The sequence below is a fragment of the Ascaphus truei genome, chromosome 8 (genome assembly GCF_040206685.1).
Source record: "Ascaphus truei isolate aAscTru1 chromosome 8, aAscTru1.hap1, whole genome shotgun sequence".
In the NCBI taxonomy this organism is placed as follows: domain Eukaryota; kingdom Metazoa; phylum Chordata; class Amphibia; order Anura; family Ascaphidae; genus Ascaphus; species Ascaphus truei.
In genome coordinates, this window is record NC_134490.1 from 36,340,632 (window position 1) to 36,364,616 (window position 23,985).

Genomic DNA, 23,985 nt, shown 5'->3' on the forward strand with positions numbered 1-23,985 from the left:
CTGACTTACTACAATCTAGGTTCCTACGACTTGGTGCCCCAGCCATTGCCAAACCAATTGCTTCCATAGTCAACTCTATCCTGTCTGCAGGCCATATCCCTAAGACTTGGAAAACTGCCAGAGTTGTCACAATCTTCAAAAGTGGGGACAAAAACACTGTCTCATCTACAGGCCAATGTCCCTTCTCCCAATTCTATCCAAAGTCATGGAAAAATGTGTCCACTCCCAATTAAGCAATTACTATACCAAGACAAATTTCCCTAGCCAATTCCAATCTGGCTTTCGCCCCAAACACTCCACCGTAACTACCCTGCTACATGTGTATTGAAGCTTCCTTACAAGCTGTAGGAAGATCATTGATGAACACTGAGAAGAGTAGGGGCCCCAGAACAGAGCCTTGCGGGATACCACAGGTGATATCCAGGGGGTTGGAGTTAAGAGCCTGAGATGGACACATGTTGGGATCTACCTGATAGAGCTCTGGAGTTTGTTAAGCAGGATAGCATGATCAACAGTATCAAAAGCCTTTGCAAAATCTAGGAATATTGCACCAGTGAGTTGACCCGATCTATTCCACACTGGATTTCATTGCAAACTTTTAGCAGGGTAGTTACGGTGGAGTGTTTGGGGCGAAAGCCAGATTGGAATTTGCATTGGAAATTTGTCTTGGTATAGTAATTGCTTAATTGGGAATGAACACATTTTTCCATGAATTTGGATAGTATTGGGAGAAGAGAGATTGGCCTATAAGTTTGAGAGTGTTTTTGCCCCCACTTTTGAAGATTGGGACAACTCTGGCAGTTTTTCAGATCTTAGGGATATGGCCTGCAGACAGGATAGAGTTGCTTATGGAAGCAATAGGTTTGGCAATGGCTGGGGCACAAAGTCTTAGGAACTTTGATTGTAGTAAGTCAGGTCCTCATTGGTTGCTTAGTTTTAATTTGGGACCAAGACTAAATTTTTAAAGCTTCCAGTGACTGAGCTCCTGATCAGAACCAACGCCAACACCACCCTAACTCCTGTCACTAGTTTTAAATATCTGGGCATATGGTTTGACTCCAACTTAACATGATCTATGCCAAACTAGGGGTACTTTACAGGAACAAATCCTCCCCAAGTCTGCTGGTCAGAAAGCGTATCGCACAGCAGATGCTAATGCCAATTATCGACTATGGAGACATAGTATATGGCTCAGCACCCCAAACCCACCTTAGCAAACTTGACACTCTCTACAATTCAATATGCCGTTTTGTTCTCCAATGCAACTACAACACACAATTGCGAAATACTCAAAGAACTGGATTGGTCATCACTTGAGTCTAGGAGCAAAGTTCATCTCTCTTGTCTTGCCTTCAAATACTTTCTGGGCAAGCTACCCCCGTATCTGAACAAGCTCCTCATCCCTACCACATGCAGTACTTATCACCTGAGATCAGACTGCAAAAGACTGTTCATGATCCCAAGGCTCAAAAAAGTATCCGGCCATTCCTCCTCTTACCGTGCATCCCAAAACTGGAACAACCTACTGGAGACTCTCACATCCACCACCAGTTTAAGTTGTTTCAAAACTAAAGCAGTCTCACATTTTAATCTGGTCTGTAACTGTTTCATAAACCCATAATATATATTATCTCTGTGCATGCTATGTCTTGTATATAATGTATACCCTGTTCATTTATGTAACTGTATTTGTAACCATGTTTTGTCTTAAATATGCCCAGGACATACTTGAAAACGAGAGGCAAATCTCATTGTATTACTTCCTGGTAAAACATTTTATAAATAAATAGAGAGAGACAGACCGAGAGAGAGGAGACAGACCGAGAGAGAGGAGACAGACCGAGAGAGAGGAGACAGACCGAGAGAGAGGAGACAGACTTCAGTTATTATAAATATTGAAGTGCAACACGCGTCCCAAGACAAACTTCTTTGCGTTTTGGCAATGAAATTGTGTTTGATTTTTAATAAAAAACATCACCATCACAAATACAAATAATGCGACAAAAGACAAAGAAGTTTCACTTAACATGCACGTGCACGGCCCACACGCCATTTAAAAAAAAAAATGTCTTAAGGACATGGGTGAAATGTTGTTCCCGTTTACTGAGGGATTACTGTTTATACTTTGACACAGGAGGCTTCTGAGATCATACCTGTTGGAGGAAACCATATTAGGATTTCGACCATGAAAACATGGACAAACAGATTTTATGATTTCGAACATGGAAAGAAAATAGCAAAAGGAAACACAGAAAATAGAAAAATTGCAAAACATCCAGTGTTCCCAAAACCTGAACATTAAATTACACACCACAAAAGGGAAGACGCCACAGAAATAAAGACACGCGCCACATTATAATCCAAAAGGATTTTTTGTTTATTCAAACCAGGAGGTATTCACCAGTTAGTGCAAAATGCACAGCACGCCTTCAGCCTGAGGGAATCTACATCTAAAGACAGCTCCATGACCCCGGAAAATCTGCAGAGAGGATGTGGAAGCCTCGGAGCACAAACCAAGTCTTTGCGTTGGTGATCCTGGAGGAGATTACAGGCTCTCACTGGAAGGGTTATTCGTTAAATTGTGACAGTGCCAATTGGGGCACTAGGTCACGTACGCTCCCCCTGAACTCATTAGGGAGTGAGCGATCGTGGCCTGATCGGCACCGTCATAATTTAATAAATACCCTCCTCCCCCCCAAGTCTCATGTCAAGTAACAAAAGCAAAAACTACGCTCAGTAGGAAGTCACGGTGTAACTCCAAGATGCTGACTGATCGCACCCCATCCCCCAAAAAGAAAATATAAAATAAAAAAAAAAAACTATTCAGAAGCTAGGAGTTAAAATAATCTGAACTCCACCAGTGTCACGGAAAACCCTGCAATTAAATTAAAAATAAACCTGTATACATAGTAGAAAATTTTCTTTTTTTTTAAAAAAATTCACAATCTGTAAATGTATATATTTTATCTTTGAACATAAAAGTTTACAATATATGGTAAAACAAAGGCTCAGAAAAAATTTCCCCCCAAAAAGGAAAACAAAAAACGAACCAATAAACCTGAAGTGTCCGATTAAAGCTGCAGACGTTTTCAAACCCTGTTTGGAACCAGTGACTCATTGGCTTTATTTGTGCTGATGGGTCAAAGAAAGATTTAAAAACTGTAGTCCAAACACCCACAGCTTCTCCTTCAAACCTAGAATCCCCACAAGTCTTTAGCAGGATGTTTCTTCACCAGGTGATTGTCACAAGTTCAAAGGTGGATCTGTCGGCTCATCTCCACTGTGCACACGTTTCCCTGATGTTTGCGCTAGCGCCTGTAGGGGTGGAATCCTTGCACGTTGTGATTCTGCCCTCGTCCCAGGCCGCTTCCCCCGGTGGGTGGGCCTCCCGATGCTGGTGTGGAGGGTCCTGTCGTGTAAGAGGGCTGCTGGTTGGGGTCAGAGAAACTCTGTCCAAACCCACTCATGTCCTGCCCATAACCTGCTGTAAAGAAATGGCCATGGTTAAAAGCTACCCTGGAGACGGACTACTTTGTACAGCTTTAGATAAACTCTACAGTAGGAGCAACTATGAAGAACCCAGACATTAAGGAATATCTTTAGAGAGGGGAAGCAAGACGGTATGGCACTGAAACAGCAGAGTCTGGAAACAAGACTCCTTGTGAACACCAGCTGTAACACATGCCCACTTCATCTGCCCTGACCTTCTTTCTACCCCAAACCAAGAGAACAGTGGGTTGTGCGTTTATATCCATATCTCCATGTTATTATGAACACTCGAGCTTGCGATTTATCCATTTCCTCTCATTTTCTAGTGATCTGAAATTTCTGGAGTTTCAGACAATTGGAAATCAAATCTCAACCTGCAAGGTTACAAATCGAATGCATTGGTTGCCAACTACAGTCCTCAAGGGCCACCAACAGGTCTTCAGGATATCTTTGCTTCAGCACAGATGGCCCAGTCAATGACAGCCACCTGTGCTGAAGCAGGGATATCCTTAAAACTTGACTTGGTGGTGGCCCTTGAGGACTGGAGTTGGCCACCCCTGATCTAATGCATGCATGTCTGGGTATTCCCTTGTACATACAAGACAAACTAATGTTTCCCAGCACTTTACTACAAGAAGCGGTCAGTCTGCACAAGCTCCTTCCCCCCGTGGCATGGTAACACTGCAAACAGATCCCTACACACATTTCCTTCAGTTCACAGGATGGGCTGCTGGAGAGCCACAAAACACAGCAACAATTTGAAACACTTTAATAAAATAAAAATAGTAATTAGATCATCCTCTGACCACAAGAAGCATATGCTGAATTTCCACCCCAAAGTGAGATGGCTGATGAAGAGGTCACAATTTCTCTCTTGTGCAATGAGAATGACTGCCCAAACCACCCAAACTATTCCACACTGCAGTTTATTGCAGCTCATTCCTGGCACCAATTACCACTAAGAAAGGAATCCCTCGTTTCTGTGCTCTCCTTGTGATTTACGAGAGGCTCCCCTTGTTCAAAAGTTACTGAATCCCCATATCTAGCTGACAGTTTCCTGTGCAAACAGCAGGGATCCCATAGCGCAGAGCTACAAGCTATCTAAACAGGAAACGAGGCAGAGTTCCCTGGGGATACCAATATCCATACATCCAAACCCGCAGGACTCTGGGTACAAACTCCTAACGTTTAAATGCTCACAAATCCTCTCTGTATTACTTCAATTGGTGCTTGGGTTGGTCCCCAAATGCACGTGCTCACCACAGGCCTCCAGTGTCAGGAAGCGCTAGGAAGGATGATCTAATTCTACCTACCATCTCTTACCTTTTTTGGCCTTCATAGAGAGATCAAATCCACTCGGACAATTTCACAAAGCAGGCATTTCCTGGAAAGAGTGATTTCTTCAGGCTTTTTTTTATGTGGGACGGGTTAGGCATGCACTACAAACCCCACCTGTTACCCCACCCAGCCAGGCAGGGCAGGAGGCTCGCTGCTCGGCAGGGTCAGACGTGGAACTGTATGCTCTGATCTTATGGCACAGCACAGGGTCTGGGGTGTGTGGGGTTATACAGGGTTTAAGGGGGGCAGCAGCAACGTGCAAGGCTCAAGAGCACCACCACAACCTCAGCACAACAGCTGGAAGACTACAGCTCATCTGGTCTCCCCTCACAGCCTCTCTAGTCACTAGATCTGCAGGAGAACGCATTCCGTGAGATTCGCATCCCGCCCCCTACGCCTGAGAAAGACGCTGGAACAGGACGACACCACTTACCAAACTGGCTAAAGGGAAAGTCCGTCTGACCGCTGAGGGGTTTGCCCAGATCCTGAGCCGACTGCCCTGGGGGAGGTGGAGGGAAAGCCAGCGGCGCTGCTCCTGGGTTGGCAGATGGAGCTTGGATGTACTGATCTGGAGGGGGCGGCACATAGCTATACCCTGCAATACACAGTATAGGTTACAGAGGGATTGTAGTCACGGTGGGAGGGCTGTGAGCTTACAGACACACGAGGGGGGAGGGAGCGCCCGCAGACACAAGGGGAAGTTGTTTGCCCGCAGACACGAGGGGGAAGCTCACCCACAAAGGCATGGGGGGGGTGGGGGAACATGGCTCACACGTAGAAGCACTCACCAAATGGGGGTGGTGTTGCGTATCCCTGTGGGAAGCCCTGTTGTTGGGGAAACCCGCCTGGAGGTGATGACACTAGGAATGAAGTAAAGGGCGGAGGTGGAGGAGCACCCCGGCTTGCAGGAGGCCCATACCCGCCTGTGGAGAAGACTGTCAGGTAAACGGATAAAAACGTGGAAGAATGAAGTGAAAAGTTGCAGAGTGAAAGGGGTTGAGCACCTCATTTAACTTGCAAACTAATGTGAGATGCTTACCAATTGGCTGTCCTGTTGTCATCCACATTCCTGAGGAAAAAACAGCAATAAACACAGGGTTAAAAAAATAAAATGAGTCTGCCCACAGTCCCCATATGAGATTGCTTTCCATGGAACTAGCAAAGTATACAGCTACAGCAGACACCTAGTCACATAATATCAAGATGTCGGTGCATCTTCCCATAAAACACGACAGTTCTTAAAGTGCACTTTGTACACAATTCCAGACATCACAAATCTCTCCCTTCACTGGACTTTTAACATGTTAATAGTACAGAAGAGTAGGCAGAAGATTCCTGCGATGCCCAGGAAACTCCTGCGCATCACACATTTATGGCCAAGTGCCTCGTTCGTCCAATAAAAGGCATCACAGTTGTATGTGAAACAGATATTCTGCCCTTCCTTTTCTGGGACACAGGACAGGCCAATTGTGTAAATGCTCTCGCTCTGTGCTGGTCTCACCTTGCGGGCTGTAGCTCTGCTGCCAGTTGGGAGTGGGCTGTCCTGACCATCCATTGGCTGCGTTCTGCATGGATCTGCCTCCCCATTGGCTGGATCCTAGAGGGCCCGAAGATTGGCTTTTGCTATCACGAGGTTCTGCACGCTTAACTTCCACCTAAAAAAAAAAAAGCCAGGAGCTGCTGAGTGAGCGGCTCATCTGTTCCTGCCCCCTCCCCTCCTGTTAAACCCCAAATGACACATAGGACTACACTTAGCACTTTATAACTTAAGTCTAATTATTTAAATACAGGACCATATGCAGGTCAGTTAAATGCTTGTCGGGTACAATATGTGGCCGGATACAGAGCATTAGGCTATATGTGGATGATTTGGGCTTAACATGTCTGCTCGGGAGCTTATAGCAGCATTGTTCGCTTTCCCATGCTGCCTCCACGTGACTGCTCAGCATTCCGTGGGTAGCAGGACACCTCTTGATGGGTAAATATAGTCTCAACTCTGGGGCGGGGCTACACACTAAATGAGTGGAGAGGTGAAATATGGGGAACGTGTACCGTCTGCAGAGACAGCCGCTTGGACTCTGCTCACACCTGAGGAACACACAGGAGGAAGGGCCATGATCACTGTCTGGGAAGGATGTGATTGGCTTTCATATTCAAATATCTAACGGAAGATAACGACTTACCTTCCCCAGGCTAGCGATTTAAGAATCTCAATTTAAATAACTCGCAAATTATGTCAGAGGGAATGGATGTGGTAAGAGAATCTTACATTATATCTAACAAAAAAAAGTAAACAAAACATGCAAGTAATACAAAATGGACAGTTTCGTCAATAGGAAGCATTTTTTTTCATACTGTGTTGTTAAGTCAAACCAAACTAACATACTCCCTCCACCCTCCTCCCACCCCTCCCTGCCTTCACCGCAGTTTCAGTTCATGTCTATGTATCCACAGAGGAGTTCAAAGATTTCCCTGCTGCTCCTCACTTTTTATCTACTGGCTGCTATCATAATACACTTGGGCCTCAAGACACTAAAAATAAACTGGAGGGGTTGACTTTATTCAAATCATATAGACGAGTTATTAAACAAAACAAAAAAAACAGATCTGATTTTTGGCTCAGCTTCCACTACCATGTATCTGTTCTACTCTATTCTAAGATATATTTCAGTGCCAAGTTGCCAATACTGTATACATTAATAAAAAATAAAAAAAAATTTAAAGAGCCATTTAAGAGTCCCTGCAAAAATAACATTTACTTAAAACACTGCCCAAACCAGAAATGAACTAGATAATTTGGTCCTGAAGTGTGTGATCAGGATGGGAAGGTAAACTAATTGGAACCGGTGTGTTAGATATGGAAAGTACAGAGGATATTAATGGCAGCTTGTGACATGTGAACACCTGAGCACTCTACGGACACTGGGATAAGTGGCTCCCAGGCCAGTTACCGTGGCAACTTCTCCTCCTGGGGAAGCCTTCTCTGGGAATTCTATTCCCAGCTGACTTCTCCTTAGTAGTTTATAGAACAGGGCTTCCCCAAGGAGAGAGGTGTGCAACACAGCTACCGCTCAAAGACCTGACAACACAGTATGAACAGATCACTTTACTGCAGAATAGTTAAACTTCTGAGAACATGGCTTTATACCAAAGATTCACAGTAAGTGACCCAATAATGAAACAATAACAACCAGTCCTTCCTGATGTCTTCCTCAAAGTTTAGACATGTTTTGTAATCATGGGTAATTCTGCCGCCAGATCTCCCCTCGCACCCCCCAGTTTAGAATAATAATAATTTGATCCACACATCACATCAGAAGGAGTGGTATCAAACCAAACCTCAGGCAGCAGAGATGTCCTTGGGGGTGACAGAAGGAATTCCCTGGGACTGTGACATACAAACCACAGCTATACTGCAGGGGGAGCGGAGGGTCTGTTACTGGCTACTTACAGAGCACTCTCCCACAGGAGCCCACTCTGTACCACTCAGGCTCATTAAAAGTCCCCGCTTATGCACCCGACTCGCCCCTCCCAAGCCTGTCGTTACTCACCAGGGACATTGACAGCTGCCCAAGATTTGGTTCCATCTTAAGGTAAAATAAAACTACAACTACACACTTTTTTGCCCATGATGTCGTGAAAATGCATGTTGACAGCCTGGTCCACTGAATGGTCGTCCTCGAAAGTTATAAATCCAAAACCTAGCCAACGACGAAGAGTGAATCAAGGTAGCAGGGTGTTGTGACACAAAACAGGATGATGAACAGTATTAGAGCAGAACGAAGAGCTCGGCAGCGAGGTCCAGACAGCAGCGACTGCACCAAACTCAGACAAAGCTGACTGGTGTGTGTGACTGGACAGTTTTGGTGGGATAAAGATGTGTGAGGTGCAATTAATGATTTCAGTCATGGGAAGGATTAAAGCTCCCAATGCAAAGAGTGAGCTACGAAACTGCAGAAACGCATAGATTCAGCAGAAAATACTAGACATTGCTTATGATTTTAACCCCACTGAGACCAGTGAGGAAAGTGTAAGCTGCAGTCGCTTTGCCGAGTGCTGCTGCCTCCCCCTTTGTCAGCATTTTGCTTTGCAGCTAGTGCTGACAGCAGCCATATATTGCTCTAAAGCGTTAAACAGAAATACAATATCTATAACAGCTAAGTACTCTCAAAGCTTTTCCAACATAGTTGGGGAAGCCCAAAGAGTCTGTTGTGGAGAGAAAGCTAGATGAATACACAAAGATACAGGCCAAGGTGAAGTCCAGCAGGACAAAACCTGCTGTCAGCAGCAAGAGCAAAAGACATCAAGGAAATAATACTCAAAAAAGGAGAGAGAGGTTTGCATTTCCCACACATGAAATAATGAAGTGTAAACGAAGTTTCAGAGGTGTTAACAAAATAAATCCAAGAGACAGTATTGTTTTGTAACAGTATATTGTGTTAAGAAGTGACTGCATTGGATAACCTGCAATAACCATCCTTACTAGGGTTATCTGCAGGGTCCAGATGCATCAAAGGATCAGGCCTAACTATGAAAAGGCCAACAGAGACACAGACAGATTATTTCCTGTCTGCTAGTGACCTCCCACCCAGGAAAGACCCTGATACAACTAGCGGGAACAAAGTAAAGCTCTGCTATAAGCTAGCACGTGTGCCTGCCATCAGTGTAAAGTTGGGACAATAATGAATATTCATATCTGCACTATAAGCTCGGTTTATGTCTGTCCTGGATACCACGACTATTACTGCTCTGAGGAAGGAAGAGTGAGGTTAGTCTAATCTTGGAGCCCTGGATCGCAAGACATGAACGCTATCCTAATGCACCTTTCTAGGTACTGAATCCTAAGGCAGCACTAACACTAAGTTTTAAATCTGCTAAAGCACCCGGGAGAATGTTCTTGGAGTGCGAGTGTGCTGAAAAAAAATTAAACGGAGACAGGAGAATAAAAGCATTGAAACTTCGTTTACACCCCAAAGGCAAAGCCCACCCCTGGTCTAACTCTGGAACTGGCCTGTACCTGAGTGATAGAGCTTAAACACCTAGAGAAGAGAGAGCTAGAGAGATACCATTAATCACAGTCAAACAAAACAAAAATAACTTACTTAACAATACTTTACTGTAACTTAAATAGATCACTATGGAACATGGAAAACAAACTACGACTTAAGAGCTTAAAACATAAGGAGCAATCTATCATGTATGTGTATCTTAACGAGTAGGTGAATAATTAGGACATTCAGATGGCAAACAATTTTTACAGCATGTACGAAACATGCAATGGATGTTCTGTGCCTAGCACCCAGCATGTGCTCAGAGCTTGGGAGATGACTGAATTATAGAACAATGGGGAGACAATAAAAGGCAGCTCACACTATCTTTTGTGCACATAATGGAGAGGATCCATGATTCTTAGTGGTGCCATGGCAATCTCAAGAATCCTCCATACAAAAGAGCAAAACCCTGGGGCCGAGCAGATCGTTACACGTGAGAACAAAGTGCTGAGGAAAAGCAGAGATGGCAGCAAAACATATATATGTATTGTGAAAACTGGCAAGACATCTGAGGCACAGAACTCAGTTTGTAAATGAACTGAAATGTATCCTGCAAAATGTTTTTGGAAGTAAATTTCTGATTTCCAGTTCAGAGACAGAATATGATGCCAGTTGGCCCACTTAGTCTGCCCATTTTCCTATCTGCTGTAAAACCTCAGACCCCATTTAATCATGGACTTTCTTTTATATTTAGGATGGCCTTATGTCTATGCCAAGCATTTTTGAATGACCTTACTATATTGGCCTAGGCTACCTCTGTTGGGAGGGCATTCTATGAATCTACCACCCGTTCCACAATTAAGTCCCCTGAACATAACCTTGTTATAGCACTTCTCTGAATTATGTTTTCGTATAGTACTTAGAATCATTCAAATAGTTGAACGTTTCAAAATCATATCTACCCCTCTCTCCTCCAAGCTGTACATATTAAGGTCAAGTCTTTTCTACCAAATGTTATGATGTAGACCAGGAGTGACCAACTCCAGTCCTCAAGACCCACCAAAAGGTCAGGTTTTAAGGACATCCCTGCTTCAGTACAGGTGGCTCAGTCAATGACAGCCACTGATTGAGCAACCTGTGCTGAAGGGATATCCTTAAAACCAGACTTGTTGGTGGCCCTTGAGGACTGGAGTTGCTCACCCCTGATGTAGACCATGCACCAGTTTTGCAAAAAGAATGGCTATCATTTCTAGTGTGGGTCTTTCTGGAGATGTGGTTTCCAGGCCTGAGCTGAACGCTACTCTAGGTGAGGTCTTACCAATGATCTACAAAGTGGCATCACTCTCTCTCTCTGCTGCTAATACTTCTCCCTATATAACCTAGCTTCCTGATGGCTTCCCCTTTTGATTTGTTACATTACTTGTCTACTTTTAAGTCACAACCATTTCCTTCATAATAGTTGACATTATTGGCACCATTATTCCTGGATTCTGCCTTTGGATTTTTGCGACCCAAGGACCTGATTTTGCACTCTTTGGAATTAAATTGAAGCTGCCACGCTACCCAAATAATTGATCGTTTTCTTTACCCCCCTGGAGTGTTAACCGTTGTAGATGTGTTATCTCCAAAAAAAAGCATACTTTCTCTTCAAGTCCATTTGTAACTTGACTAATAAAGAGATTAAAAAGCACTGGTACCAGTACAGAACCAAAGGTACTCCACTGGTCACCTTCACCGCCTCTGAATATACTAATTTGTTCTTCAATGTATAATCCATTTAACCACATTGCAATCCAATCCCAAGCATTGTAACTTGATTACCAATCTTCTATATGGGACAATGGCAAAGACCTAACTAAAATCTAAATAAAAAAAAGTACTGCCCCACACTAATCTATTCTCAATCAGAAAAAAAACAAACAACTAGTCTGTTGGACATGACCTCTCCTCAGTAAATCCATGCTGCCTGGAATCATGCAAGTTGGATGCAAGATGTTCAACAAGTCTCTTTCAGCAGTATTTAAATTACTTGCCCATAGTATTCGGTCTCTTCCCTACATATACTTTTCTGAAGTGGGACTATGCGAACGCTTCTTCACCTGGAATTACACCTGCTAATAATGGTTAATAGTGCGTTTAATGGTGTTGCCAGCACTCCCCTTAGCTCTTTAAACAGCCTTTGATGTATCTAGTCTGGCCCTAATAACATATCCACTTTCCCGAGTTCCATTAGGACCTTCTCATCTGTGAATGGACTGGTGTCCACTTCCTCTCCATTTACCGTACTGTATATTCCGGATTCCTAGATGTGTTCCCTCATCGCCTTACATCCCCCCCCAATTATTTTTTTTCTTTTCCCTTATTTACCAAAACCTTATTTACTGACTGGGATGTTTTCCTCTTCTGCATAAGCCTTTGCAAATATTTGCTTAGCCTCCTTTTAACTTGATATAAATCTCCATAGAAGTTGTGCAGTAGCACAGATTGTGGGATGTGCCTGCGAGCTACAACCCTCACCCTCTAGAGCCAACAGTAGTCCAGGCAACCGTCACCCTCCTGGGAAGCCTCGGGCAGTGGTTGCCTCTCAGGTAGTGCAAGACAATACCATATACAAAAAACACTTTCTTCCGCAAAGAGATGGGACAATACCTGGATTTGCAGAATAATTTGTGGAAAACTACTGCCTTACATCTATTGAACTGTACGACAAACATTGTAGCAGATGTAAAGGCTATTGAAGATGTTGTGCGTGTAACTGCATCTGTGTTTAAACTTCTGTTGGATTCCAACTCCTTTACAAAACCAGCTGCACTTGGAACACCCTGATGCTTACACGCAGAGTGAGATCCCTCAGATGTGCTTGGAAGATATATATACATACATAGCACCCAGACCAATCTGAGCCAAACAAGGATAGACTAGAGAAGGGGGATTTCTCAGCTCAACCCAACCACACACTTAAAAAACACATGAGAAACAAAAACGCCAACTCTCCTTTTTTTTAAAACTCACTTACAAAACAAGCTGTACTTTAACAACCAGATACCTACAAGCACTGAGGCTCAATTTACAAATGCTGTCAATTTGTTAAGAACCCTAAAACCTCTCCGGCTGATTGTAGCAGAATGGAACAGGGGATATACCCCATGTAATGTGCAGACAGGGTGACGTACTGCGCTTTCCGTTACTTGTAAAATCGTTTGCCATCTGAATACAGAAAGTGATCGGAATTTAACAGCAGACTGAATCAGTTTTTGTTTACCTCTGGGCCTCTGCTTCTCTGCATCATAAATCATGACCACTTCAGTCACCTGCAAAACAAAAAAGGATATTCAGACTATTCCTGAAAACGGAGACCAAATCACCTCCAGGCTAAAGGGGGAATGTAAAGAAAAGTGCCCTACCGCATGGAGCACTGCACAGCGACAGCTTACACATGAGATTCAACTGACACACACAGTTCAATGACTGCACCAGCAGAGGCTGCAAACATCCCCAGAATCACAGCAATGACAAGGACACATTTATCTAAACTGTCACACACAGAAGTAGCCATATAAGAAATAAACCAGGAACAGCAACAATGTTTAAATATAAAACAGCAGGCAGATGAGGGGACACTGCTGGACACAGGACTTACCACTCCAAATCGCTTGAAGTACTCTCTCAGTTCAGTCTCCCCGCAGTTGTGCGGGATTCCACCCACAAATATCTTATTAGATTTATTACTTTCAGTTTTGGTTCCTTTTTGTTGCTGTAAAAATGAAAATAAATGTTAAATAGTTCGTGCCATCCCCGTGCTGTGTACACATGCACACCGCCCCCATCGTGCCACATGTAACGCAACTACCAACCCCACTGTGCCACGTGTAACTCTCCCACATGCATCCCTCCACCCCACTTGCACTCAGCCGCCCCTTCTTACCCAGCCTTCCCTTGGCCGGGATTTCTCAGGCTGCATTCCTCGTGGGGTACACGGCTTTGGATCAATCTGTAAAAAAAAAAAGCCGCTGTACTGTTAGTCTGGGATCTGCTGATTATATAAACCCTCCCCAGCAGTGAAAGTGTGTTTTTCGGTAATGTCACAAGCTGTAATGTCTAAAATATTAATTTATTTTGACTAAACAAAAACCTCCTGTATAGACGGACACAAGAGATATGATTTAGTTCAGGGGTGCGCAAACGTTTTCCCCTGCGCCCCCCTCCCTTACCTTGTCTCCGGCGTCAAATGATGCCACGTGACCCCACAACAGCATTTGACGCTGCGTTGCCACCCTAAGCCATCTTAGGGAGGGAACTTACATATGCCTTGCATGGCATTTAATTTAAATGCTTTGGGGAAGAGCATAGGGCCTCTGTAAGCGCCTCCCATAACACCCCCCCCCCCCCCCCCGAAAATCTCCCAGTTGGCACTGATTTAGTGTACAGCGTGAGCCGTAACAGTAAATTGTTTATGGGTTACTTCCACAAATACAGCAAGTAGCAGATAGATACTTACATTCCGTCCGTCCAGCGTGTGCGGCTTGCTGGCCAGGACTGTTCCTACACAGTTGGGATCTTTAAATTTGACAAACCCAAAGCCTCTCGACTGATTTGTGGTTTTATCTTTCATTATCACGCAGTCTACAACTTCCCCATACTGAGAGAAATAACTGCGCAGGGTTTCTGTATAAAATAGGAGAAAAAAAGGACAGGGAGTAAGTACAGGCAATCACTGATCTCAGGCTCATAGGGAGATGGCTGCCATCGTGTGCTGAACAGAGGTTGCATTGCAGCTTTTTCTATGGAGTAAAATTGCTCTTCAAATGAACAGGAAGGAATATTTTTATCCCAAGGAGTATTGCATTATATTGACAGACTGCGTCTGCAGGAGAACAGCATTGGAGGCAGAACTGAGAACTGGCAATCACTGCTATGCTCGAGTTCAATGCACATGAATTCTCCTCAACCCTACTCTGATGCAGAAATACCAGATTTTACGATTATGAGACACATGTACACGCATAAAGACAACTTTCATGGTCAGAAGATATAGCCAGTGCTCGACAAACCCGGTCGCCAACTCGCCAGCTGCGATCGGATATTGGCTTGTGGCCAGTAACCTTTCCCCTGCTCTGCAAAAAAAAAATCCCCTGTTCGTAAAAAAAAAAAATTCGTAGTTGATTGGCTGTGACGTGGGATGGAGTTGCCAGGACTTCAAACCGCCCTTTCTGCACGGGTAAGTAATGGGGGGGAGGGGGTTGAGTGCGTGCGTGTCTGCTGCTGCTCCTCCTCCTCCTCCTCATATCCTGTATAATTGTGTCAGCTCCTATAATTTACAATTTACTGATCCGGTCATGGAGGAGTTTGGACAGATTCTTCAGGTGGGGGGAATTTAATGCACTTTAAATATTTATATACTATAGACACTGATACTGTACATCCTTCCCCCTCTCTCCAGTGCTCCCACTGCCCGCACGGGTCGGAACATACTGTAAAAGCCGGGGGTTTTCCCTCCCCCCCCTCCGGTCCGCGCGGGTCACATACTGTACTGTCCGGGGTGTTTCTCGCCCCCCCCCCCCCCTCCGGTGTTCCCGCTGCCCGCGCGGGTCACGTAGTGGCCGGGGTGTTTCTCGCCCCCCCCCCCTCCGGTGTTCACCCTGCCCGCGCCAGTCATGTAGTGGCCGGGGTGTTCCCGCTGCCCGCGCGGGTCACGTAGTGGCCGGGGTGTTTCTCGCCCACCCCCCCTCCGGTGTTCCCGCTGCCCGCGCGGGTCACGTAGTGGCCGGGGTGTTTCTCGCCCACCCCCCCTCCGGTGTTCCCGCTGCCAGCGCGGGTCACGTAGTGGCCGGGGTGTTTCTCGCCCACCCCCCCTCCGGTGTTCCCCCTGCCCGCGCGGGTCACGTAGTGGCCGGGGTGTTTCTCGCCCACCCCCCCTCCGGTGTTCCCGCTGCCAGCGCGGGTCACGTAGTGGCCGGGGTGTTTCTCGCCCACCCCCCCTCCGGTGTTCCCGCTGCCAGCGCGGGTCACGTAGTGGCCGGGGTGTTTCTCGCCCCACCCCCCCTCCGGTGTTCCCGCTGCCAGCGCGGGTCTGCAGATGTTGCAGTTGCCGGTGATTCTCTCCCCTCGGTGCTCCCGTTGCTCGCGCGGGGCGGGAGGAAGTAGCGGGGTGTTTCTCCCCTCCGGTGCACGTCCCTTCCCGTGTGTGTGTATGGGTATGAGAGAGAGATTGAGTGTGTGTGTGTGTGTGTGTGTGTGTGTGTGTGTGTGTGTGTGTGTGTGTGTGTGTGTGTGTGTGTGTGTGTGTGTGTGTGTGTGTGTGTGTGTGTGTGTGTGTGTGTGTGTGTGTGTGTGTGTGTGTGTGTGTGTGTGTGAATATGTGTGTATGGGAGAGAGAGATTTTGTGTGTGTGTGTGTATGGGTATGAGAGAGAATGTGTGTGTGCAGGACACCAGAGGTAACCCCCCAGTCAGTCACCCCACCCCCCACCCAGTCAGTCACCCAGTCAGTCAAAGTCACCCAGTCAGTCATCCCACCCCCCCCACCCCGTCAGCCATACGGTCAGCCATCCCACCCCCCCACCCCGTCAGTCAACCCACCCCGTCAGTCATCCCACCCCCGTCAGTCAAAAGTCAGTCATCCCCCGCCCCCCCCCCCCACCCAGTCAGTCATCCCACCCCTCCCACCCACCCAGTCAGTCAGTTACCCCCCCCAGTCAGTTACCCCCCCCCCCGTCAGTCAGTTACCCCCGTCTCTCCACCCCCTCTCTGTCTCTCTCTCTCCCCTCTCTGTCTCTCTCTCTCCCCTCTCTGTCTCTCTCTCTCCCCTCTCTGTCTCTCTCTCTCCCCTCTCTGTCTCTCTCTCTCCCCTCTCTGTCTCTCTCTCTCCCCTCTCTGTCTCTCTCTCTCCCCTCTCTGTCTCTCTCTCTCCCCTCTCTGTCTCTCTCTCTCCCCTCTCTGTCTCTCTCTCTCCCCTCTCTGTCTCTCTCTCTCCCCTCTCTGTCTCTCTCTCTCCCCTCTCTGTCTCTCTCTCTCCCCTCTCTGTCTCTCTCTCTCCCCTCTCTGTCTCTCTCTCTCCCCTCTCTGTCTCTCTCTCTCCCCTCTCTGTCTCTCTCTCTCCCCTCTCTGTCTCTCTCTCTCCCCTCTCTGTCTCTCTCTCTCCCCTCTCTGTCTCTCTCTCTCCCCTCTCTGTCTCTCTCTCTCCCCTCTCTGTCTCTCTCTCTCCCCTCTCTGTCTCTCTCTCTCCCCTCTCTGTCTCTCTCTCTCCCCTCTCTGTCTCTCTCTCTCCCCTCTCTGTCTCTCTCTCTCCCCTCTCTGTCTCTCTCTCTCCCCTCTCTGTCTCTCTCTCTCCCCTCTCTGTCTCTCTCTCTCCCCTCTCTGTCTCTCTCTCTCCCCTCTCTGTCTCTCTCTCTCCCCTCTCTGTCTCTCTCTCTCCCCTCTCTGTCTCTCTCTCTCCCCTCTCTGTCTCTGTCTCTCCCCTCTCTGTCTCTCTCTCTCCCCTCTCTGTCTCTCTCTCCCCCTCTCTGTCTCTCTCTCTCCCCCTCTCTGTCTCTCTCTCTCCCCCTCTCTGTCTCTCTCTCTCCCCCTCTCTGTCTCTCTCTCTCCCCCTCTCTGTCTCTCTCTCCCCCCCCTCTCTGTCTCTCTCTCCCCCCCCTCTCTGTCTCTCTCTCTCCCCCCCCTCTCTGTCTCTCTCTCTCCCCCCCCTCTCTGTCTCTCTCTCTCCCCCCCCTCTCTGTCTCTCTCTCTCCCCCCCCTCTCTGTCTCTCTCTCTCCCCCCCCTCTCTGTCTCTCTCTCTCCCCCCCCTCTCTGTCTCTCTCTCTCCCCCCCCTCTCTGTCTCTCTCTCTCCCCCCCCTCTCTGTCTCTCTCTCTCCCCCCCCTCTCTGTCTCTCTCTCTCCCCCCCCTCTCTGTCTCTCTCTCTCCCCCCCCTCTCTGTCTCTCTCTCTCCCCCCCCTCTCTGTCTCTCTCTCTCCCCCCCCTCTCTGTCTCTCTCTCTCCCCCCCCTCTCTGTCTCTCTCTCTCCCCCCCCTCTCTGTCTCTCTCTCTCCCCCCCCTCTCTGTCTCTCTCTCTCCCCCCCCTCTCTGTCTCTCTCTCTCCCCCCCCTCTCTGTCTCTCTCTCTCCCCCCCCTCTCTGTCTCTCTCTCTCCCCCCCCCTCTCTGTCTCTCTCTCTCCCCCCCCTCTCTGTCTCTCTCTCTCCCCCCCCTCTCTGTCTCTCTCTCTCCCCCCCCTCTCTGTCTCTCTCTCTCCCCCCCCTCTCTGTCTCTCTCTCTCCCCCCCCTCTCTGTCTCTCTCTCTCCCCCCCCTCTCTGTCTCTCTCTCTCCCCCCCCTCTCTGTCTCTCTCTCTCCCCCCCCTCTCTGTCTCTCTCTCTCCCCCCCCTCTCTGTCTCTCTCTCTCCCCCCCCTCTCTGTCTCTCTCTCTCCCCCCCCTCTCTGTCTCTCTCTCTCCCCCCCCTCTCTGTCTCTCTCTCTCCCCCCCCTCTCTGTCTCTCTCTCTCCCCCCTCTCTGTCTCTCTCTCTCCCCCCTCTCTGTCTCTCTCTCTCCCCCCTCTCTGTCTCTCTCTCTCCCCCCTCTCTGTCTCTCTCTCTCCCCCCTCTCTGTCTCTCTCTCTCCCCCCTCTCTGTCTCTCTCTCTCCCCCCTCTCTGTCTCTCTCTCTCCCCCCTCTCTGTCTCTCTCTCTCCCCCCTCTCTGTCTCTCTCTCTCCCCCCTCTCTGTCTCTCTCTCTCCCCCCTCTCTGTCTCTCTCTCTCCCCCCTCTCTGTCTCTCTCTCTCCCCCCTCTCTGTCTCTCTCTCTCCCCCCTCTCTGTCTCTCTCTCTCCCCCCTCTCTGTCTCTCTCTCTCCCCCCTCTCTGTCTCTCTCTCTCCCCCCTCTCTGTCTCTCTCTCTCCCCCCTCTCTGTCTCTCTCTCTCCCCCCTCTCTGTCTCTCTCTCTCCCCCCTCTCTGTCTCTCTCTCTCCCCCCTCTCTGTCTCTCTCTCTCCCCCCTCTCTGTCTCTCTCTCTCCCCCCTCTCTGTCTCTCTCTCTCCCCCCTCTCTGTCTCTCTCTCTCCCCCCTCTCTGTCTCTCTCTCTCCCCCCTCTCTGTCTCTCTCTCTCCCCTCTCTGCCTCTGTCCCCTCTCTGCCTCTGTCCCCTCTCTGCCTCTGTCCCCTCTCTGCCTCTGTCCCCTCTCTGCCTCTGTCCCCTCTCTGCCTCTGTCCCCTCTCTGCCTCTGTCCCCTCTCTGCCTCTGTCCCCTCTCTGCCTCTGTCCCCTCTCTGCCTCTGTCCCCTCTCTGCCTCTGTCCCCTCTCTGCCTCTGTCCCCTCTCTGCCTCTGTCCCCTCTCTGCCTCTGTCCCCTCTCTGCCTCTGTCCCCTCTCTGCCTCTGTCCCCTCTCTGCCTCTGTCCCCTCTCTGCCTCTGTCCCCTCTCTGTCTCTGTCCCCTCTGTCCCCTCTCTGTCTCTCTCCCTCCCCTCTCTGTCTCTCTCCCCTCTCTGTCTCTCTCCCCTCTCTGTCTCTCTCCCCTCTCTGTCTCTCTCCCCTCTCTGTCTCTCTCCCCTCTCTGTCTCTCTCCCCTCTCTGTCTCTCTCCCCTCTCTGTCTCTCTCCCCTCTCTGTCTCTCTCCCCTCTCTGTCTCTCTCCCCTCTCTGTCTCTCTGTCTCTCTGACGCTCTGCCTCACACTCTGGATCTGGATATCTTATTTACCCTGTGTATCTTAACTGCCCTATACTACACCGAAATAACCTATATTCTGCTTTCTTCCAGATCTGACTCAAGCTTCACACGGGAGACATTGGAACCCCCCCTAAGCCAGAAGACAGGTAGGAAACACATCCCCTCCAATGTAAAACATTGCGGGAATTAGGGTACCTGGACATTGAGGGACTGCGGATCAGGTAAGATCCCAGGCGGGATTGCTGCTTTAAATATTGTGAAGCGGGGGCATCCAGACACTGGTTAAGGGGTGCAGGAAACTAGTCATTCATTTCTGGCTTTTTTTTCTAGATCCGACATTTATACGCACATACACTCAATCTCACACACACATACACACACACACACATACACACACACGTAACAAGGACTAATTGTAGTATAATGTAATACAATAAATAAACTTATGTCAAAAACGAATGTTCTTATTCGGGAATTTATTCAATTTATTTTATTTATGTATTTTTTTTTAAAGCGGGGGCGGGGTTGGGGGCGGGACTAGGGGCGGGACTAGGTGGCGAGTAGATTTTTTGGTTCGGCGAGTAGATTTTTGGGTGATTTGTCAAGCACTGGATATAGCTATATGTAGTAAGAAACAGATCGTTCCTCGGATGTGCCCAACACATTGAGGACAGTGTCTCAGGCAAAAACAGAAAGATGATTACCCTTATATATGCACGGGCTGAGAGTAATAAAATGCCTCTGCATCGAGAGGGACAATACTCAGAGCTGCTCTAAAACACTTAAGAGGGAGCATCAACACAAAAACCTCAGGGTTAAAGGACTCTGCCAGGAAATTTACAGTACAAGCAACTCACCCTGCGTTGTACTCCAGTCAAGGCCTCCAACAAAGAGCTTTCTGTAAAAGAGAAACAGTGTTAAATGTGCAAGAAAACCATAGCTGCTCTCACTCCCTGTTGGGGGGCCTGAGATCTCTCAAGTATTAAATTGAATTTTGAAAGGCCCTCATAGAGACCTCGGGAAAACATGATGACTCCTTTCAGAAAATAAAGACAGATAAAATCTCCAAACGAGAAATGCCTAAAGGAAGTATAAAAAAAAAACTTTCAATGCTGGGTCTTTCACCTGAAGGCTATGGATCCTATTCCAGAAAACACTAAACATATTTACAAACATCAAGTCACCCTGCAGCCGATTCATATGGACCAGTTACCGCGCTGTGTGACAATCACATGGGATTTATTCAACCGCATATAGATGAGACAACCTTCAGGTGACCTCAATCTTTTAGGAGCAGTTAATAAAGCACTTTTACCTTTACGCTACAAAGAACATTGAGATTTACAGCCAATTATTGCAAAACCACTCGTGCCGTTTCTTAGGAGCTGTGAAATCCTGCAAGCCAATATAGAGTGAAACTAGAGAAGTCACAAGTGGGGAGACACCAATTTAGGACGAAACTAAAATTCAGGACCAGAAACCTACATGCAGCGCTAACAATGCCACAGATTCCAGCTGCTCCTCACCCCAGGCATGCACGATACAGGGCCGGGACACAAAAAGGTGCGAAGCAGCTGCTAGGAGTGAGTGTGATATAGATATATCAGAATACCTTTCCCGGGTGTACCTGAAACTGAATTAGATAGTCAAAAAGTAGGAAAATTCAGGCATCCACAAGACTTTGAGGAAAAAAATGCAAAATAATCATTTATTTAACCAACTTTTCGACTTAAACAAAATGCTTGAGAAAGCCTTATGTACAAGTCAAAACGTTAAATACATGACTATTTTGCTTTTTTTTTTTCAAGTCCTGTAAGTGCCCGAACTTTTTCTACATTTTGGCACCAATTCTGCAACATAGTACAATATGGTGGGTAGCACAAAGCATAATATACATACAAATTAAAACCATAAAAGAATAGCTAATTAGGTCCCACTCGAAGAAACGTACAATCAGTTCTACATATGTGAAGGTACTAATCCTGATAAATACGACATTGTTACACTGAACTACAGATTCTAGGCCTCTTATTGCTTTTAAAATGTCCCTGCAAAGTACTCATCTCGGGGGCCTTCTCTACGTGGGATTAAATGACACGCCCAATCGGAGTAATAAGCAGGTGCCGTAAAGAGCCATTACTTAGACAAAGGCTGAACCAGTCAGACCAGTTCCCAGGCCAAACATCACACCAGGCATCACATATAGACCTTAACGGACACCGTGTGCATGGGGACTATATGCCTGCCGCACTCGCATACAAACCCAGGGGGGAGGGGTGTTATCAGCGGGATCTTACATTATAAAGAACCCAGTAACAGATGCACGTTCATATACACATTTTAGAGCTCATATTATGTTTTTTACACTTTGGAGGGCAGGAGGTACAAGGTCACACTAGGTACACTACAATGCGCATGATATCAGGGCCAGTTTGCAGGTCATAAAAGAAGCCTCATAGAACCCAGACTGAGGCCCCAAGTCATCCGCCGGGTGAGGTGAACCGTCTAACGCTCCCCAACACCCGGCCTCTCACTCCTGATCACGGGTCTCTCGGGCTCCCCCCGAGTCACGGGCCTCTCACCACTTCCCTGCCCCAATCACAGGCCTCTCTGATCATGTTTATAATGCCGCCTCGGGCCCATCACGCTCCCCCGGGTCACAGGCCTCTCGACCACCCCCACCCCCAGAGGCCTCACACCCCGGGCTCTCCTCGCCACTCTTACCCAATCTCGTCTCCGCCCAGGCTGTTCATGGTGATTCGGGCGGTCGCTGCTCGGCCGATGCTTGGTTTTTCGTCCCTGCCACCCGCTTCTCTCACCCGGAATCTACGCAGCGCCGCCCGCTTCGGCCAACGGTAACAGGCGCGAGGCTACGGGGTTTCCAGGCAGGGGGTTCGCGCTCAACGTCATTACGCACTCGAGGGCCGCAGTGCACGATGGGAAATGTAGTTTCGGTCACAGCTTGGCGTCTCTCGGCACGTGGCGTTGTGGCGTCACTCTGCTTGTTATACCCATCTCTTACGTCATAGTTTAACAAACCTGGAATACATTTTTTCCTTTTTACCTCATTCTGTTTCTAATGACATCAGCTCTGTATCTCAGTGGGAGTAAAACAGGAAGCCCCCAGCTCTGTTGGTCTGACAGAAAAAGGTCCAGCAACTGAGCCCAGAACTATTTACTTTACAGACTGTGAGAATCATGGGTTTGTACAGAAATAAAAAACAGTGACTGACCGCAGATCAGTGACAGTTGACGTCTGTTTTAAATGGTGTCTGTTTTTTGCCTACTCCCATCCTGGTTCTCCGCAAGTCACCTCTGCCTCTTTGTTCATCCAACATCATACCTGCACAGCGCCACCAAGCATCCGTACGTGTTTCCCTGTTTGTATCTTCATCAGGGAGAGGTGGCTATACAGAAATAATTCCCTTTTGTACCTACTTCTCTCATCAACACAATATTAGTGGGTATAAGGTAAGACGTAGTTCTGTATAGCCACCATTCCCTGATGAAGCTATAAACAGCGAAACGCATAGGGACGCTTGTGCAGGTATTACGTGGTGACGGATGAACGTAGAGGCGGAGACTTGCAGAGAACCAGGAAGGGAGCAGGCAACACGTCAACACCACTATTTCCCGGCAGGGCCGCCAACAGAAATCCTGGGGCCCAGGACAAACTTTAAGTAGGGCCGCCCTCCGCGTTGGCAGTATTGCCAGCCGTCCCCCCATTTCACACCTCACGAGCCCGCTCTCTTCCCCCCCTCTTCCCATGTATTTCTCTCCCTTCCATCTCACCCCCTCTCACTCCTCGCATGTATTTCTCTCCCCTGAATCTCACTCTTACTCCCTCTTTTCCTCACTCACCCCTTCTCTCCCTTCCCTCCGTCAATTACCCCACGCTCACTCATTCCCTCCCTGCCCTCACACAATTCCCCCCACAAGATATATACCAAAAAACTTTCCACCCCTAAATACATACAAAACAAATCCCCACCCCCCAAATATATACAACCTCCCCCACCCCCCAATAGCATACAAAAAAAACACTTATCCAATACATATATAAAAAAATACATATAACCCCCCCCACACACACACACAAAACCTCCACAATATATATCAAAAATACTCCAACCCATATAAAAATTCCCCAAGGCCCCCAATACATATACAAATTCCGCAAGCCCCCCAATACATATGTAACAATGTATGTCTTTTTTGCCTATCTTTCCCCACCCTGTTATTGTTATTATTGTTTGTTCTTGTATAGCGCTGCTAGTTTTACGTAGCGCTTTACGGAGACATTTTGCAGACAGTCCCTGCCCCATGGATCTCGGCACGCCAGATGGTCCATTTTCTTTTTGCGCTTCAATTTCGTCATCTCCTACATTCCCAGTTCAAAGAATGTAAAAGCGGACACTCTCTTCCGCCAATTCCTGATGGACGACATAGCTGAGGATCACACAGAACCTATACTGCCTGCTTCCCGGACTATTGTGGCAGCCACCTTCGATGCCTTGGAGAACATCGTTCGCGAT

At 47.7% G+C, this 23,985-nt stretch overlaps 1 protein-coding gene across 8 annotated transcripts; it reads right to left on the reverse strand.

Moving 5' to 3' along the window:
* Positions 1-2,353: 2,353 nt before the first annotated feature.
* Positions 2,354-22,360, reverse strand: DAZAP1 (DAZ associated protein 1). Of its 8 annotated transcripts, none has more exons than XM_075611436.1 (13): positions 22,175-22,360; positions 20,308-20,348; positions 14,317-14,483; positions 13,744-13,809; positions 13,459-13,572; positions 13,081-13,129; positions 8,446-8,528; positions 6,329-6,482; positions 5,867-5,896; positions 5,616-5,750; positions 5,261-5,422; positions 4,813-4,873; positions 3,347-3,484 (listed from the first exon to the last, which is right to left on the reverse strand). In XM_075611436.1, exons 1-12 carry the CDS (start codon positions 22,201-22,203, stop codon positions 4,836-4,838), a joined length of 1,068 nt encoding a protein of 355 aa, XP_075467551.1. In that variant the 5' UTR covers positions 22,204-22,360; the 3' UTR covers positions 3,347-3,484; positions 4,813-4,835. The 8 variants fall into 8 exon arrangements, with proteins under 8 accessions (XP_075467548.1, XP_075467545.1, XP_075467547.1 ...); XM_075611434.1 differs by having other exon boundaries at positions 5,616-5,762; positions 22,175-22,359; XM_075611435.1 differs by having other exon boundaries at positions 3,351-3,481; positions 5,616-5,762.
* Between the last annotated feature and the right edge of the window lie 1,625 nt (positions 22,361-23,985).